The following is a 13,675-nucleotide window of genomic DNA, read 5'->3' as shown; positions in this document are numbered from 1 at the left end:
TTTACAAATTTTTTATAATTTTCTTTATTTAAAAAGCTTGTATACCATATTGCGTTTACGGTTACATCTCTGCTTGAAGTTACAATTTGTGAACATATCCATTACAAAAAGATCATATGCGTGGCAACTCATAACTCTGTTGTTAATCTAAATATATGCATTTACTTTAATCATGAGAATGTTTTTGAGTAAATAGCTTGTAAGTACAGAAAAGATAGAATAACATACATAATTGTTGTCGCTAGATATGAATATGTGATATGCTATTGTATTGCAAATGATTGTGTAAATTTTTAAATAAATATTTATATAATTGTAATTAAAGACTTGTAAAATAAAATATATTACCAAGGGATAGTTACTTAATACAAAAAGCATAAAAAGATAATTGTATTTTACCATCGTTATATTAACATTGTACTTTCTTTGCTGGTATAACTTAAGAAGGTGCGTGAAAATACATAGTAATAAAAAATAAGTAATATAGTTAATAGTAACGGACTTTAAATTTTTGAGAGAAAATGACGAATTACAGATTTTTAAAATGAATTTTTCATTGTCTAAATCTGAAAACAAAAGCTTAGAATACATGCTTATTTGTTTAATTTTAATATTTTTTGTACTTTTATTTTGTTTTTTTGTTATTTCTTCTGCATTTTTATTGAATATGCTGTTTATTTTTCTTATTAAATTTTTACATAAGCCTTTTAATCCGTGGGAATTATTACCTATGTAGTCATAATCATGACATACATTATCAAAGGTGGACTCTTTACTTTTATCATAACAAAAATCATTGGAGTTTTTATTTATTAAATGTATATTTGAATCACTTTTTATATAATTTTTTTTTTTTAACGATTTATCATAAAAAAATATATTAGATATAATTTTCATAACATAGTTAACATTAAATGTTTCTTTTTCTTTTGTTTCAAGAACTATTTTGTATTCGTGAATGTTGTAATATATGAGAACATTTATTATTTGATATAGACTGTTGTACTCATCAGAATTTTTTAGTGTTATTAGATCATTCTTTAATAGCAAGTTGTTTCTTCTTAGCTTAAATATAGATTCGTATTTTAATTTGCTTGTTAAATATGAAATAGCTTTTCTTGTATACTTTGCTATGTTTGACCTGATCCCTCTACTATTTTTGTCCTCCTCGTTCTCATAGTTTTTGCAATTATTACTGTTTGGAACGTTCTCGTTTTTGTCCCTGTTATGGTATGTCTCACTGTTAGGACTATTCTCATTTTTATCATTGTCACTCTCTTTTTTTTTCTTTTTTTTTTTTTTTTTTCTTTTCCCTTCTTGATCAATGTTAAGACTTAACTTTTTTGTATCCTTATATTTATTGATATTCTGTGAATTATTGTGTAGAAATATATCTATAAGATGCTTGTCATAGTCATATGAGTGTTTATAGTTTCTATTAACAATACAAACATTGCGATGACTTAATTTGTTATTAAAAATGCAGGTTAAGAATTTGTCTTTGTGTATATTAACTAAATTGCTTATGTTTGAATTATTAGATATGTTATATAAACCATATAATTTATATTTTTCATCATATTTATACATAAATAACGTGTAAGAGGAACAATTATAACTTGGAGAGTCATTTTCCCTAGTATATTCAAAATTGTTATTCATAAAAAATATGTCTGATAGAACATTTTTCTCTACATGATCACTTTCAAAATTAGGATGTAAATAAACATTTATTATTATAAATAAAAAAATCATTTTTAAAAAAAATACGTGTATAAATCTGTCATGATATTTTAACCTGTTGAAAACTATATGTCTATATATTTCTGGCTTCAAAAATAATATATTCATAAAAATTAAAAAGGTATTTTTCTCCATATACTCATCACATATCTCATTACATCGATTACATTCATTCAATTTTATGTTTGTTTTGTTATATACAGTGTAAAGGCTAGAATTGCACCTGCCGCATTTTATGCAAATCATCTTTCTGCCCCCTTTTTTTTTTTCTTCCTATAATCTGTATGTGTTTAAAATATATATATATATATATATATATATATATATATATATATACTATATGTACTGTATATAATATATATCCAGAATGTCTTGGGGCATATGTAGATATTATATCCATTCGAGTGCATATATATGTAGTTATACACTCATACTTGATATTTACATGGTTTGAATGGAACTAAAAACATAAATGTTTTTCCTAATATTTGATATATTACCAAGATATCCCACAAAATATTAGTCTGTTCATATATTTGTGCGTTTTCTTATCAGCATTTTACTTTGATTAAATTTTTAAGGAAAAATAAAGGCAGGAAATACAAAAAATAATAAATAATAAAGTTCCATTGGGAAAATTTTTTTTTGGCAGTCATTAAAAAGAGATACTAATAGTAGTAGAATATTTTCTTCACATTTACTTATTAATTTTTATTATTATCATATAAAAGCTATAAGAGAAATTTAATGATAAAATATTTTTTTAATAATAATTAAAGAATATTTTATGATCAACTTGCTACGTTATAATTCACACATTTGATCATGTAACCTTTTAAAATTAGCGATTTTCATAATTTAGAATTTTGGATATATACATTTTTTTTTCTTGCCTTACTCTTGCTTCGTTTCGCTTTGCTTTGTTCTATATGTTTTTATTTTCTTTTTTTCTTTTTTTTTCTCATTGCTGATTTTATTTTTTTGCTTGTTAAAACAATTGATGTTTACAAAAAAAAAAAAAAAAAAGAATGCGAAAAAAGAATGCGAAAAAAGAATGCGAAGAAAGAATATGAAGAAAGAATGCGAAAAAAGAATGCGAAAAAAGAATGCGAAAAAAGAATGCGAAGATAGAATGCGAAGAAAGAATGCGAAGAAAGAATGCGAAAAAAGAATGCGAAGAAAGAATGCGAAGAAAGAATGCGAAAAAAGAAAGTAAAAGAAAATTGTAAATGTGTAATAATCAATAAAGTAATCCAATCTAGAAGAAAACATATATACATACAACACAAGAATATTTATAAGCATGATTAAATGAACTTAAAAAAAAATAAATAAATACAATAAGAGTTGAACAAATTATTTTAAGCTTATTATTTCAAGGCCTCCCTGAAAATAGGGCATTTTTAAAAAATTATACACGCATGCACTTTTGCAGTGCCATCCGTATGACCTTTTCACAACTTTCATAGGCAGCTGTATATATTTATTTATGTATTTACGTATGTACTGTATCTATATTGTCTGCTTGCTTGTGTGTTTCATTTATTTTTTCGGTATAAATAGTTCATAAAAAACAGCAAAAAAAGAAAGAACAATATAAGGTAAAACAAGTATTTATTTCCCTATAAAAAATAAATAAAAAGAAATATGATAAATTAAATAAGTTTTTATTTAATTGGCTTGAATTGGTTTTTGTTGCTTATTTGCTGCTTCTTTTACCTTTGTTCTTAAAATATTTTTGACTCTCCTATATACTCCTGTTAATTTTTTATTTACGCTTTCCATGCGATCGGACTGGAGTGAAACACAAAAGAGGGAAATTAGTGGAGCTTGTGTTAAAATGGGAAATAATAAAATATTAAAAGAGCTATATGAACATATGTATATATCTACACATGTGTATATATATTTATAATTTATGTACGCCTTTTTATTTTTACTAAATTGTCTAGAAGAGAATTGGAAGTCCTAACTTCCTCTCTTAGGTTGGAACCTATCTGCGTAATTTTTTTAATTAAATGGAAAAATAATTTTTATAAGTTGCGGTTGGATAGTTGTTCATGCATACATATATATAAGTGTATATATATGAAAGTACATATATAAGTATTTATTAATATACACACCCATAAATTTATATACATAAAAACGAGAATAAATCTATAACTATGTAACATGTAAAAGTATGCTATGCTTGTGTAATGAAATTTATATGTATATATGACTTTCCTTATTGTCATTAAAAACTGTCTTACCAGTTTTAGGGTTTGAACCTTTTTTTCCAAATCAAGTATATAATTGTCATTTTCTTCCAAATATATATTTATATTTTCATTGTATATATCATCATCTTTTTTCTTTTTTTTTTTTCTCGAATTAAAATCCATATTATATAAATATTTAAAAAACCATTATATTGTATTGTTATTAACGGTAAAGCTGAGAATTATACAAAGAAAAAAAAAAAAAAAAAGCCTTTCTTAACTTTTTTATAACAAAGCGTGTAATTTATACTTTCGTTATGTTTAAAAATAACAGCTTAAGAAAAAGCACTTGAAATTTTCTTAAGTTTTGAATAATTCTTTTTATGTTTATATTTAAGTTTGTGCTTATGTATATGTTTAGGTATATGTTTATGTACATAGTTATGCATATATCTATATATATTTCTATGTTAATATTAATGTTAATATTAATGTTAATGTTAATGTTAATGTTAATGTTAATGTTAATGTTAATGTATATATTTATCCTTCGTTTTTCTCTTTTTTTAATTTGCCAAGTAGATAAAAATTCTAAATTCTGCGAACCAACGTTTAAAGCATATTTGCCAATGGGCGAGTTTTAACTAAAAGGTTTAAAGATTTTTGCGAATTTTTTTATTATATAAGCAAATGAATATAATTACGTGAATAGGTAAATATGGGAGAACTCGTAAATAGCCTAAATATATAAACGGTACAGAAATGCCCATATATATAGTACATATTAATAAATACATATTAGTATATATAAATATATATATACATTCGTTTATGTAACAATATTCGCTTAATGTAAAAAAAGATAAAATTTTTTTTTTTTGCATCGCACCTATAATATTAAACAAACCGTAAATGATGTTATTATATGCTATTTTTATAATATATAAATTATAGTTCTTTTTATTTTTCTTTTTACAAAAATTTTTATTTTAAAATCTTTAACAGTTACACATGATTCATATGGCAATATATATTACATACAAATAATTATACGGTTTATTACAGAGGGACTTTTGTTAATTAAAAAAGGGTACATCGAAAAAAAAAAAAAAAAAAAAAAACACAATATAAAAAAAAAAAGAATCAAAGTTGAATTTTACACAATATTAATTTACAAAATTATTAAATTATTAAATTAGTAATTGAATAAAGTTAGGATTTCCTCCCCTTATTCACATAATAAAAATTTGAATGTTTTTTTTCTTCATTTTCCTTTTTTTTTTTTTTTTTTTCTGTTCATTACCTAGCCGTAAAAGTATACCTTCAAATTTATTTTACTGAGTGTCTATTGTTAATTACAACCCATTATAGTCTTCTATTGTTTTAATGTTTTAATTTTATAGTTTTTTTTTATTTTATTGTATTTTATCATATCATATTTTACCATATTATATTATATTATATCATATCATATCATATTTTGCTATATTTTATTATATCATATATTACTATTTTTTATTATATCATATTTTACTATTTTTTATTATTTTCTTTTTTTTTTTTGACCATCTTTGTCTATGTTTTTACCCCCCTGCGAAAATATATGAAGATAAACACACATGGTTCCCCGCATTATGTATTTTATCCAAAATTAAATATTGCGTTTGAAATAAAATTAAAAAAGTAAGGCAAAGATAAAGGAAGTTTTTAGGGACTTTTTCTTCGAATCATTTAAACAAGATAAAATAACACAGGGGAAGTTATATTTTTAATGTTTTGTTTCACTACGGGGATAAATGTACACATAAATAATATGATATATTCTGTCGCGCGTTCATGTAACCATTATATATTACCCGTTCATGTAACCATTATATTTTGCCCGTTCTTGTAGCCATTATATATTGCCCGTTCATGTAACCATTATATTTGCCCGTTCATGTAACCATTATATTTTGCCCGTTCATGTAACCATTATATTTTGCCCGTTCATGTAACCATTATATTTTGCCCGTTCTTGTAGCCATTATATATTGCCCGTTCATGTAACCATTATATTTTGCCCGTTCTTGTAGCCATTATATATTGCCCGTTCATGTAGCCAGTACATATTACCAGTTATCATCGCCCGTTTACACCTAATGTGCTAACTTTTTCCGCATTTGAGGATCACACTTTTTTGGTGCATTTCATATGCTCAAAAATGACCCAACGTGGCAATACCTTTTTTTTATATATATGAAAATGGATGCAGAGGATATAAAAAAAAGCAGCAAAATAAAAAGAAGAACACGAAATAAGAAGAATTTCAGCGAGTTATTTGGTGATAATAATGAAAGAAGAAATAGACGAATAGATTTTTCTTATTATATAAATAATGAATCAACTATCTTAGAGTTATTGTTGGACAATAATGTTGAATCTTTTAAAAGTGCAGGTAAATTATTATTCATAATATTATCGGGTATAGCTCCTAGTTTTCTTTATTTCAAGAGAGTATTAAATTTAATACATTTATTTTTTTACAAAGGAGGTAAAAAATTTTATCATAGTAACATTCATGTAAAGGTTATGTTATTCCTTCATGATTATATAAAATTAAATCGTGTGTATTGTACCATATATTTATTTAATCTTTTACTATCTAATAATAATATAAAACGTTTTGAGGAACATAAAGATAAATATATGCCAAAACATGTTATAGCTACGCATGTAGATCATTTATATTTTCACGTTAAAGATTTTCTGTACATAGTTAGAAATTTTTTTATTAGTAAAGAAACAGATCAAAAAAAAATAAACATAGAAAAGGAAATAAAAAATAAGGGAAAAAATAGATTTAAGACAAACGTGTTTAATAAAAATAGGATCGTATTATATAAAGAAAACGATGAGGAAATGCTACAAAATTTTATTAAATTATTTCATTTTAAATTTCCCAAATCATTAAGAAAAAAGTTAAAACATTTAATACTGCAATGTACACACGTAAATTACCCATTACATAGTATATATTTAGATATGTACATTTTATACAATAAAAAAAATATTGTAAAAGTTTTAGTTGTAATAGATCAACTTTTTTGTTCGTTATTTCCGTACTATTATTTTTTTGAATTAAAATTAAAGCTTCTTTTACTGCATATACACGAATATAAGGAAAAAGAAAAAGAAAGAGAAAAGGAAAAGGAAAGGCTAAAGGAAAAACAAAGGCAAATGGAAATGGAAATGGAAATGGAAAAAGCAATGAATGATTTGTCAAAAGACGAGATAGATATAGAAAAATCAGATAATATGGGGCACTTAAAATCTATGAAAAATTCTTTTATTAACAAGTCAGCACATATTTTAGAACTTCATAGAAATCCATTTATTATTAATCATGAAGAGACTAGTACGCTTGTGTATGATGAGTCATCACTTGGTAACATAAATAACGAAAATATAAATGTTAAAAAAAAAAATGAAAAATTAAAAGAAGATTTAAAATGCTTATATAGTAGTAGCAGTAGTAGCGGATCGGCAAAAAGTTTTGATGAAATAGCTCCTAAATATATGAAAGCAAATGATGATTCTGCTAATAATTCGGATAATGTATCAGAGGATGATAATGACAATAATTTTTATTTAGATCAATTTATGAATTTATATGTTAACTGTACAGAGAAAATGGTAAAGAGTTTACCATCTGTTAGTGATTTGTATAGTGGTAACCCACTTAAAGAGTTAAATAAACAAATAAGAGGTAAAAGGAAAAAAAGAAACAAACATTTTCATTTGGACCAAATTCAATTATATAGAATGAAAAGTATAACTAAGGATATGATAGATGATAATATAGAAACAGTTAGTAAAACGGATGGAAACAATAAAATCGAAGATACAGTAGTAGAAGTAGAACTAGAGGAAGAAGATATATCTTTACAAAGGGAATACAAAAAACCAAAATTGGGTAATTTGCCACCTATAGATAGTATATATAAAGATACATATAATGACTTAACATACAACTTAAATGAAGTTGTAAACGTTGCTAAAGGATTAATGACCTCTTCATATTATGACTCCATATATGTAAAATTGTTTTATTGTTATTTATTACCGTTTATCTCTTTTGAAAAAAGAATTGAAATATTTTTAATTTATTCTTATGCAAATTATAAGATTATGAAATCTTTAATATTCATTACTTTTTATAATAATTACAAGTCAACATTTATCTTAAATGCTATTAAAACAGTATTTGAAGACAAATATATTTTTCAAAAATACAAAAATACATACTTTAACGGACTTTCACTAAGAAATATACCAAAGAACTATTTTGTTTTTCTCTTTCTTCTTTCCATTTTTTTTTATGACGAAAAGGAGGAATCGTTGCTCTATATGCACAAGCTCTTTTACAAGTTAGTATAAAAAAAAAAAAAGAAAAAAAAAAAAGGAAGTGATAGTGAAAACAGCAAGAAAAAAAGGAAAAATAAAATATGAAGAAACGAAAAAAAGAGAAAAGCAACGAGAAAACTGCGACTGAAACTGCTTTGTTCTTGTGTGCACGCCAATGTATTTTAATTTTCTGAATCTTTGTATGAACTTTTAGTGAACTTTACACATTAATGCAATTTTTATGCACGTGTATCTTTATTCTGTCCTATCATTTTACTTCAATTTTTTGTTTTCCCGCAGTTATGACGTAGATATAATCAGTGACCAAGAGAAAGACATAAATTATAAAAAAATATTTGAGGAAGTGGAATTAGAGAATGATAATAAATATATTGAAGAAAAAAAACATATAAACATAATCATCATAAAATATATTGAAATGTACAAAGAAAAATTTAATATTTATCTTTGTGATTATTTTGATTTTTATAGAATATTTTTTATATTATTTGTTTCGTGCGTTGAAATGGAATGAAAAATGCGTAAAAGTAAAATTTGCACATATGAGTTTCCCATATATCGTAATTAATTAACCAACTTATATTTTGTTTTATTTAATTTTATTTTATTTAATTTTATATTATTTAATTGCTTTTTACGTAATTTTTTTTTTTTATTTTGTTTTGTTTTATTCAATTGTTTTTTACCAATTTTTTTTTTTTTTGTATTTATTTTTCTTTTCTTTTATTATTATTATTATTTTATTTTTTATTTTTTTTTTGTTATTTTGATTTAGTTTATTTTTGTTTTTATGTGTATAAAGAAAAAAATAAAAAGATATGCATTTAGTTCATAATTTCATAATTAGTAGCAGGCATATGTCTTTTTTGTCTTCTATTAGTAGTTGTCTATATTTGGTTGCTAACATTTGTGGCTAATTTTTATAATTAATTTGAATTATATTATTATTAATTTTTAATATTTATTGTGAATATTTATAACGATTATTAATTGGTAATGTCTATCTTATTTTCCATAATTTTATGCATTCATAAATTTGTTTAATTTTTTTTTTTTTTTTAATTCCCTTATTTGTGTACAACCAAAGCTCAACTTAATTGAGAGGAATTTAATTTAAAGTAGGAAGTGTTGCGTAGAACAACTGCAGCATTATTTTTAAGCAAAAGGTAAAATAAAAAAATAAAATAAATAAGATAAATAAGATAGATGAAATAAATAAGATGGATGAAATAAATAAGATAGATGAAATAAATAAGATAGATGAAATAAATAAGATAGATGAAATAAATAAGATAGATAAAATAAATAAGATAGATAAAATAAGTAAGATAAATTAATTAATTAGGATAAGAGAAATGAAATAAAAGAAAGCATAACAAAGTGAAGCAAAACAAAACAATTATTATTAAATTGTTCAGAACAAGTGAAAATTGTTGATGAACCTGTGCATATATACTCTTTGTAAAATTTGTTATTACTTAACTACTTTGAAAGCATTATTACCCGTGTGAGTTATTCATAGGAAACGTTTTAACACCTTTTTGGAAAACTCTATTTGTAAATTATGAACATATAAAATATTTTCTTTTTGAGTTAGTTGTTACAAAAATGATTTTATGTATGTTAAGCAGCGATTAATTATGCTTATTCGTTAATTTAAAACACCAAATTCTTCATAACATGAACAAGAGGAAGCATAGAAATAGGTTTTAATTAATTGTATATACTTTTCTTTAACGTGCAGTTGTATTCCCTTAACAAATGTTTCGGGGGTATAAGTAGAACTGTGAAGTTAAACATCAGATTATTGGATAACTAATGAGTTTGGAAATGCATACGCATGTGTACGTATGTACATACATATATATATATGAACATACACGTGTATGCACTATCTTTTTTCACGTTTGTTTAAAATAATTCTTAAAACCAAAGAAGGAAGGAACTATTACACACAATAAATTATGGTTTAAATCTTTTGCGTAAAACAGAATTTTTGTACCCAGTTTTTTCAATAATTGTAATTAAAATGACATTTTAAAATATTAAAATTTTTCTTAAAATAAATAAAAATACTGTGTGTCTTTTTTTTTTTTTTCTATATAAGGTAAATGCAAATGCACATTAGTACATAATAATCATATAAATGCACACTTCCCTTAAACATGCATTATATATATATGACATAAATAGAAACAAAATAAGTTTTAATCAAATAAGGACTTATAGAAAAAACAAAAAGTAATAAGCGAGTAGTAGCCCATATGGTGCTTATATTTTTATAGCATTTTATTATTATTGTTATATTTCATTTTATTACATTTCATTTTATTTTATGACATTTTATTATATTTCATTTTATTTTATGACATTTTATTATATTTCATTTTATTATATTTTATTTTATTATTTTTTTTTTTAGCACATTTTTAAATTAAAATTCATTTTTAATTCTGTCTTTCACCAAAGAAAGTGAAACAAAAGTTCTTCTTGGTCTTATTATACTTCCTCATGTGCTAGTTTTAAATAAATATCACACACATTTTTTGAAATAAAAAAAAAATAATAAAAGAAGAAAAGAATAGAAATGAATAGTTTGTTTTCTCAATTCTCTTTTTTCTTTTTAAATGGAAGTGTGTATTTAAATATTTTTAAGAATAATGTGAGTGTAGAATTTTTTCCTTTTTGTGAGCTCATTTATGTATGAGAACATTCACTTTTTTTAGAAATTAAAAGGAAAAATATGCAAAATAAAAAAATAAATTAATAAATAAATAAATAAATATATATATAAATAAATAACTATATAAATAAATAACTATATAAATAAATAACTATATAAATAAATAACTATATAAATAAATAACTATATAAATAAATAAGTAAATAAGTAAATAAGTAAACAAATAAGTTCACAAATAAGTAAACGAATAAGTTCACAAATAAGTAAACGAATAAGTTCACAAATAAGTAAACGAATAAGTTCACAAATAAGTAAACGAATAAATAAATAAAAGAAAGAAAGAAAGAAAGAAAGAAATAGCCAAAAAATATTAAATAACAGTCAAATATAAAATTTTTTACTTAAAAAAAAAAAAAAAAAATATATGAACAGGCAATAATGTAAATTTCTTATTACACCAAATGGTATAGTAAATGAGAATTTTAAATGGCTACTTTTTTTTTTTTTTTTTTTACCTATTTGTATCTCGGAAAATAATAAGAAAAAATATAATATAGTGAAATAAGAAAATATATATTTAAAAGAGTAAGCTTAAGGCATATTGCGACACGTGTTTAAAATGCAGGATATAAAAGTGAAATATTAATATACATTCTATCATTAGTTTTAATATATGGTGTGTTTAATTAAAAAAATGTAATATATATATAATGTATCATGACTCGATATAATTATTCTCGTTTGCATTCGAATTTTTAGTTTTACATTTACTATAAAAATATATTTCTATTTGAAATAAAAATATTAAACACCTCTTAAGTATAATTTTACCATATACACTCTTTTACTATTTTTTTACATACACTACACCTTTTATGAGGAAAATAACACTGAAAAATAAAGAAGTATATAATATATGCATATACACATATATTTATGTATACACTTTTTAATATATGCACATTTATCTCTATTATATGCATAATTTAAAGCAAAAGTAGAATTGTTGTTTCCATATATACTTCAAATATTTTAAAGAGCCCAAAAACACCAAAATGGGGAATATTGTATCCTGTTGTTCTCTAGATGAAAATAAAAAATATTTAAATGACGATGAAATATTGGAAAGTAATAATCATGTAGAATAATATTCTTTTCTTTTCTATTTTTTTTTTTTTTTTTTTTTTTTTTTTTAAGTAAAATAATAAACACATTGTTGCATTATGTTAAATAATTATTGTTCACTAAAAGTGTTGAATGCTCAATTAGAAATACACAAATAGCGAATATATGTGTACACACTATAACTATATATATACATATACATATATATAAATATATTTATGTACAAGTTATTCGTCATATCCTTTTCTCTCGTCCAAACAGCGTTTTCAAGCAGTGACATAAACGATTTTAAAAAGCGATTAAAAAATAACATTCAAATAGTTGTTTTGCTACAAGTAAATATAAATTATATTAATCATTAAAACAAATACAAATACTGTGCATTTATATTCACTCATATTTTTTCGAAAAAATACTCATAATTTCGAATTTATCTATAGAAAAATCGCATCTTTTATATAGCACAAATTGTATGGACGTAGTTAAATGTACGCATAAATAACTACTTTTTATTTATTTATTTTTATTTATTTCATTTTATTTTTTTTTTTTTTTTTTAGGATGGTACAAAGTTACCTTGTAATTTACAAGCAAATTTCAACGAAAAAACTTTATGCATATCTTGCCACCAGAAAGTAAACACTTCGAATTATATATATATATGTATATAAATACGTGTGTATGGATTTTTTTTTTTTTTTTTTTTTTTGTTGTGATTGGGGAATTTTTGAAAATATATTCATTAGTATGTATAGTAAGTATGCTACACTGAATTTATTCGGTATAACATTCAAGCATGAAAATGTGTATAAATTAAAATAAACACTTTTCATACTTATTCACAGGTGAGAATGATAAATTTTAGCGACATTCGATCCTTGTTGTATGGGGAAGAACAACTCAAACGAGTGGAAACTCAAGCTAATTTAATAAATGATAATTGCTGTTTAGCATTACATTTAGATGATAGTGGTAATTGTATACCTATAAAATTTGGAGCTGTTAAAGAAAAAAATCTATTCATCTTTATTATGAAAGATTACAAAAAAAATTCATAGATAGATGAATTAATGCTTTTAAAACAATTATTTTATACTTTTTCCTTGGCAAAAATTAATAACAAGTACATGCTTCGTGTTCATAATAATTCCTTGACTACATTTTTTGCATTTTAATGTTTTTATATTTCTTATCCCTAGTTGAACATTCCCCTTTTTTTTTTTTTTTTTTTTTTTATTATCACATTTTAACAATGTACTTATGTAAATGCATATATATATATATATAAAAATACGTGCATATGTATCTCATAATGGAAATATTAATTTTCCGCAATATTTTTTATAGTTTAATATTTATAAAATTTTTCTTTAATTTTCAACGAAGAGTTTTTCAAGTCTCTTCGTTTTATTTAGTTAATTTCTCACATTCGAATTTTATCACTCTTTGCGTTTTATGTAGCTCACTTCGTTTTATGTAGCCCATACTGTTTCATATTTCCCATATCGTTTCA

The 13,675-nt window shown here is 23.1% G+C and overlaps 4 protein-coding genes across 4 annotated transcripts; 2 read left to right on the top strand and 2 right to left on the bottom strand.

The window, feature by feature from the left end:
• Nucleotides 1-147: 147 nt before the first annotated feature.
• ARV1 lies at nucleotides 148-1,989 on the bottom strand (the record flags this gene model as incomplete). The annotated part of the gene is made up of 1 exon (XM_029004429.1): nucleotides 148-1,989. One exon carries the CDS (start codon nucleotides 1,987-1,989, stop codon nucleotides 148-150), a length of 1,842 nt encoding a protein of 613 aa, XP_028861119.1.
• A 1,292-nt stretch (nucleotides 1,990-3,281) lies between these two features.
• Nucleotides 3,282-4,130, bottom strand: PmUG01_08027200 (conserved Plasmodium protein, unknown function; the record flags this gene model as incomplete). Its single annotated transcript, XM_029004428.1, has 4 exons — nucleotides 3,282-3,365; nucleotides 3,463-3,537; nucleotides 3,684-3,740; nucleotides 3,999-4,130. The coding sequence occupies 4 exons, from the start codon at nucleotides 4,128-4,130 to the stop codon at nucleotides 3,282-3,284; spliced, it is 348 nt and encodes a 115-aa protein (XP_028861118.1).
• Nucleotides 4,131-6,185: 2,055 nt separating this feature from the next.
• Nucleotides 6,186-8,868, top strand: PmUG01_08027100 (conserved Plasmodium protein, unknown function; the record flags this gene model as incomplete). The annotated part of the gene is made up of 2 exons (XM_029004427.1): nucleotides 6,186-8,356; nucleotides 8,634-8,868. The coding sequence occupies 2 exons, from the start codon at nucleotides 6,186-6,188 to the stop codon at nucleotides 8,866-8,868; spliced, it is 2,406 nt and encodes an 801-aa protein (XP_028861117.1).
• A 3,224-nt stretch (nucleotides 8,869-12,092) lies between these two features.
• ISP1 (inner membrane complex sub-compartment protein 1, putative) lies at nucleotides 12,093-13,220 on the top strand (the record flags this gene model as incomplete). Its single annotated transcript, XM_029004426.1, has 4 exons — nucleotides 12,093-12,165; nucleotides 12,424-12,497; nucleotides 12,723-12,797; nucleotides 13,008-13,220. 4 exons carry the CDS (start codon nucleotides 12,093-12,095, stop codon nucleotides 13,218-13,220), a joined length of 435 nt encoding a protein of 144 aa, XP_028861116.1.
• Between the last annotated feature and the right edge of the window lie 455 nt (nucleotides 13,221-13,675).

This window comes from Plasmodium malariae (genome assembly GCF_900090045.1).
Source record: "Plasmodium malariae genome assembly, chromosome: 8".
NCBI classification, from domain to species: Eukaryota; Apicomplexa; class Aconoidasida; order Haemosporida; family Plasmodiidae; genus Plasmodium; species Plasmodium malariae.
Note: the sequence above shows the minus strand (reverse complement) of the source record. Positions and strands in the feature narration are given on the sequence as shown.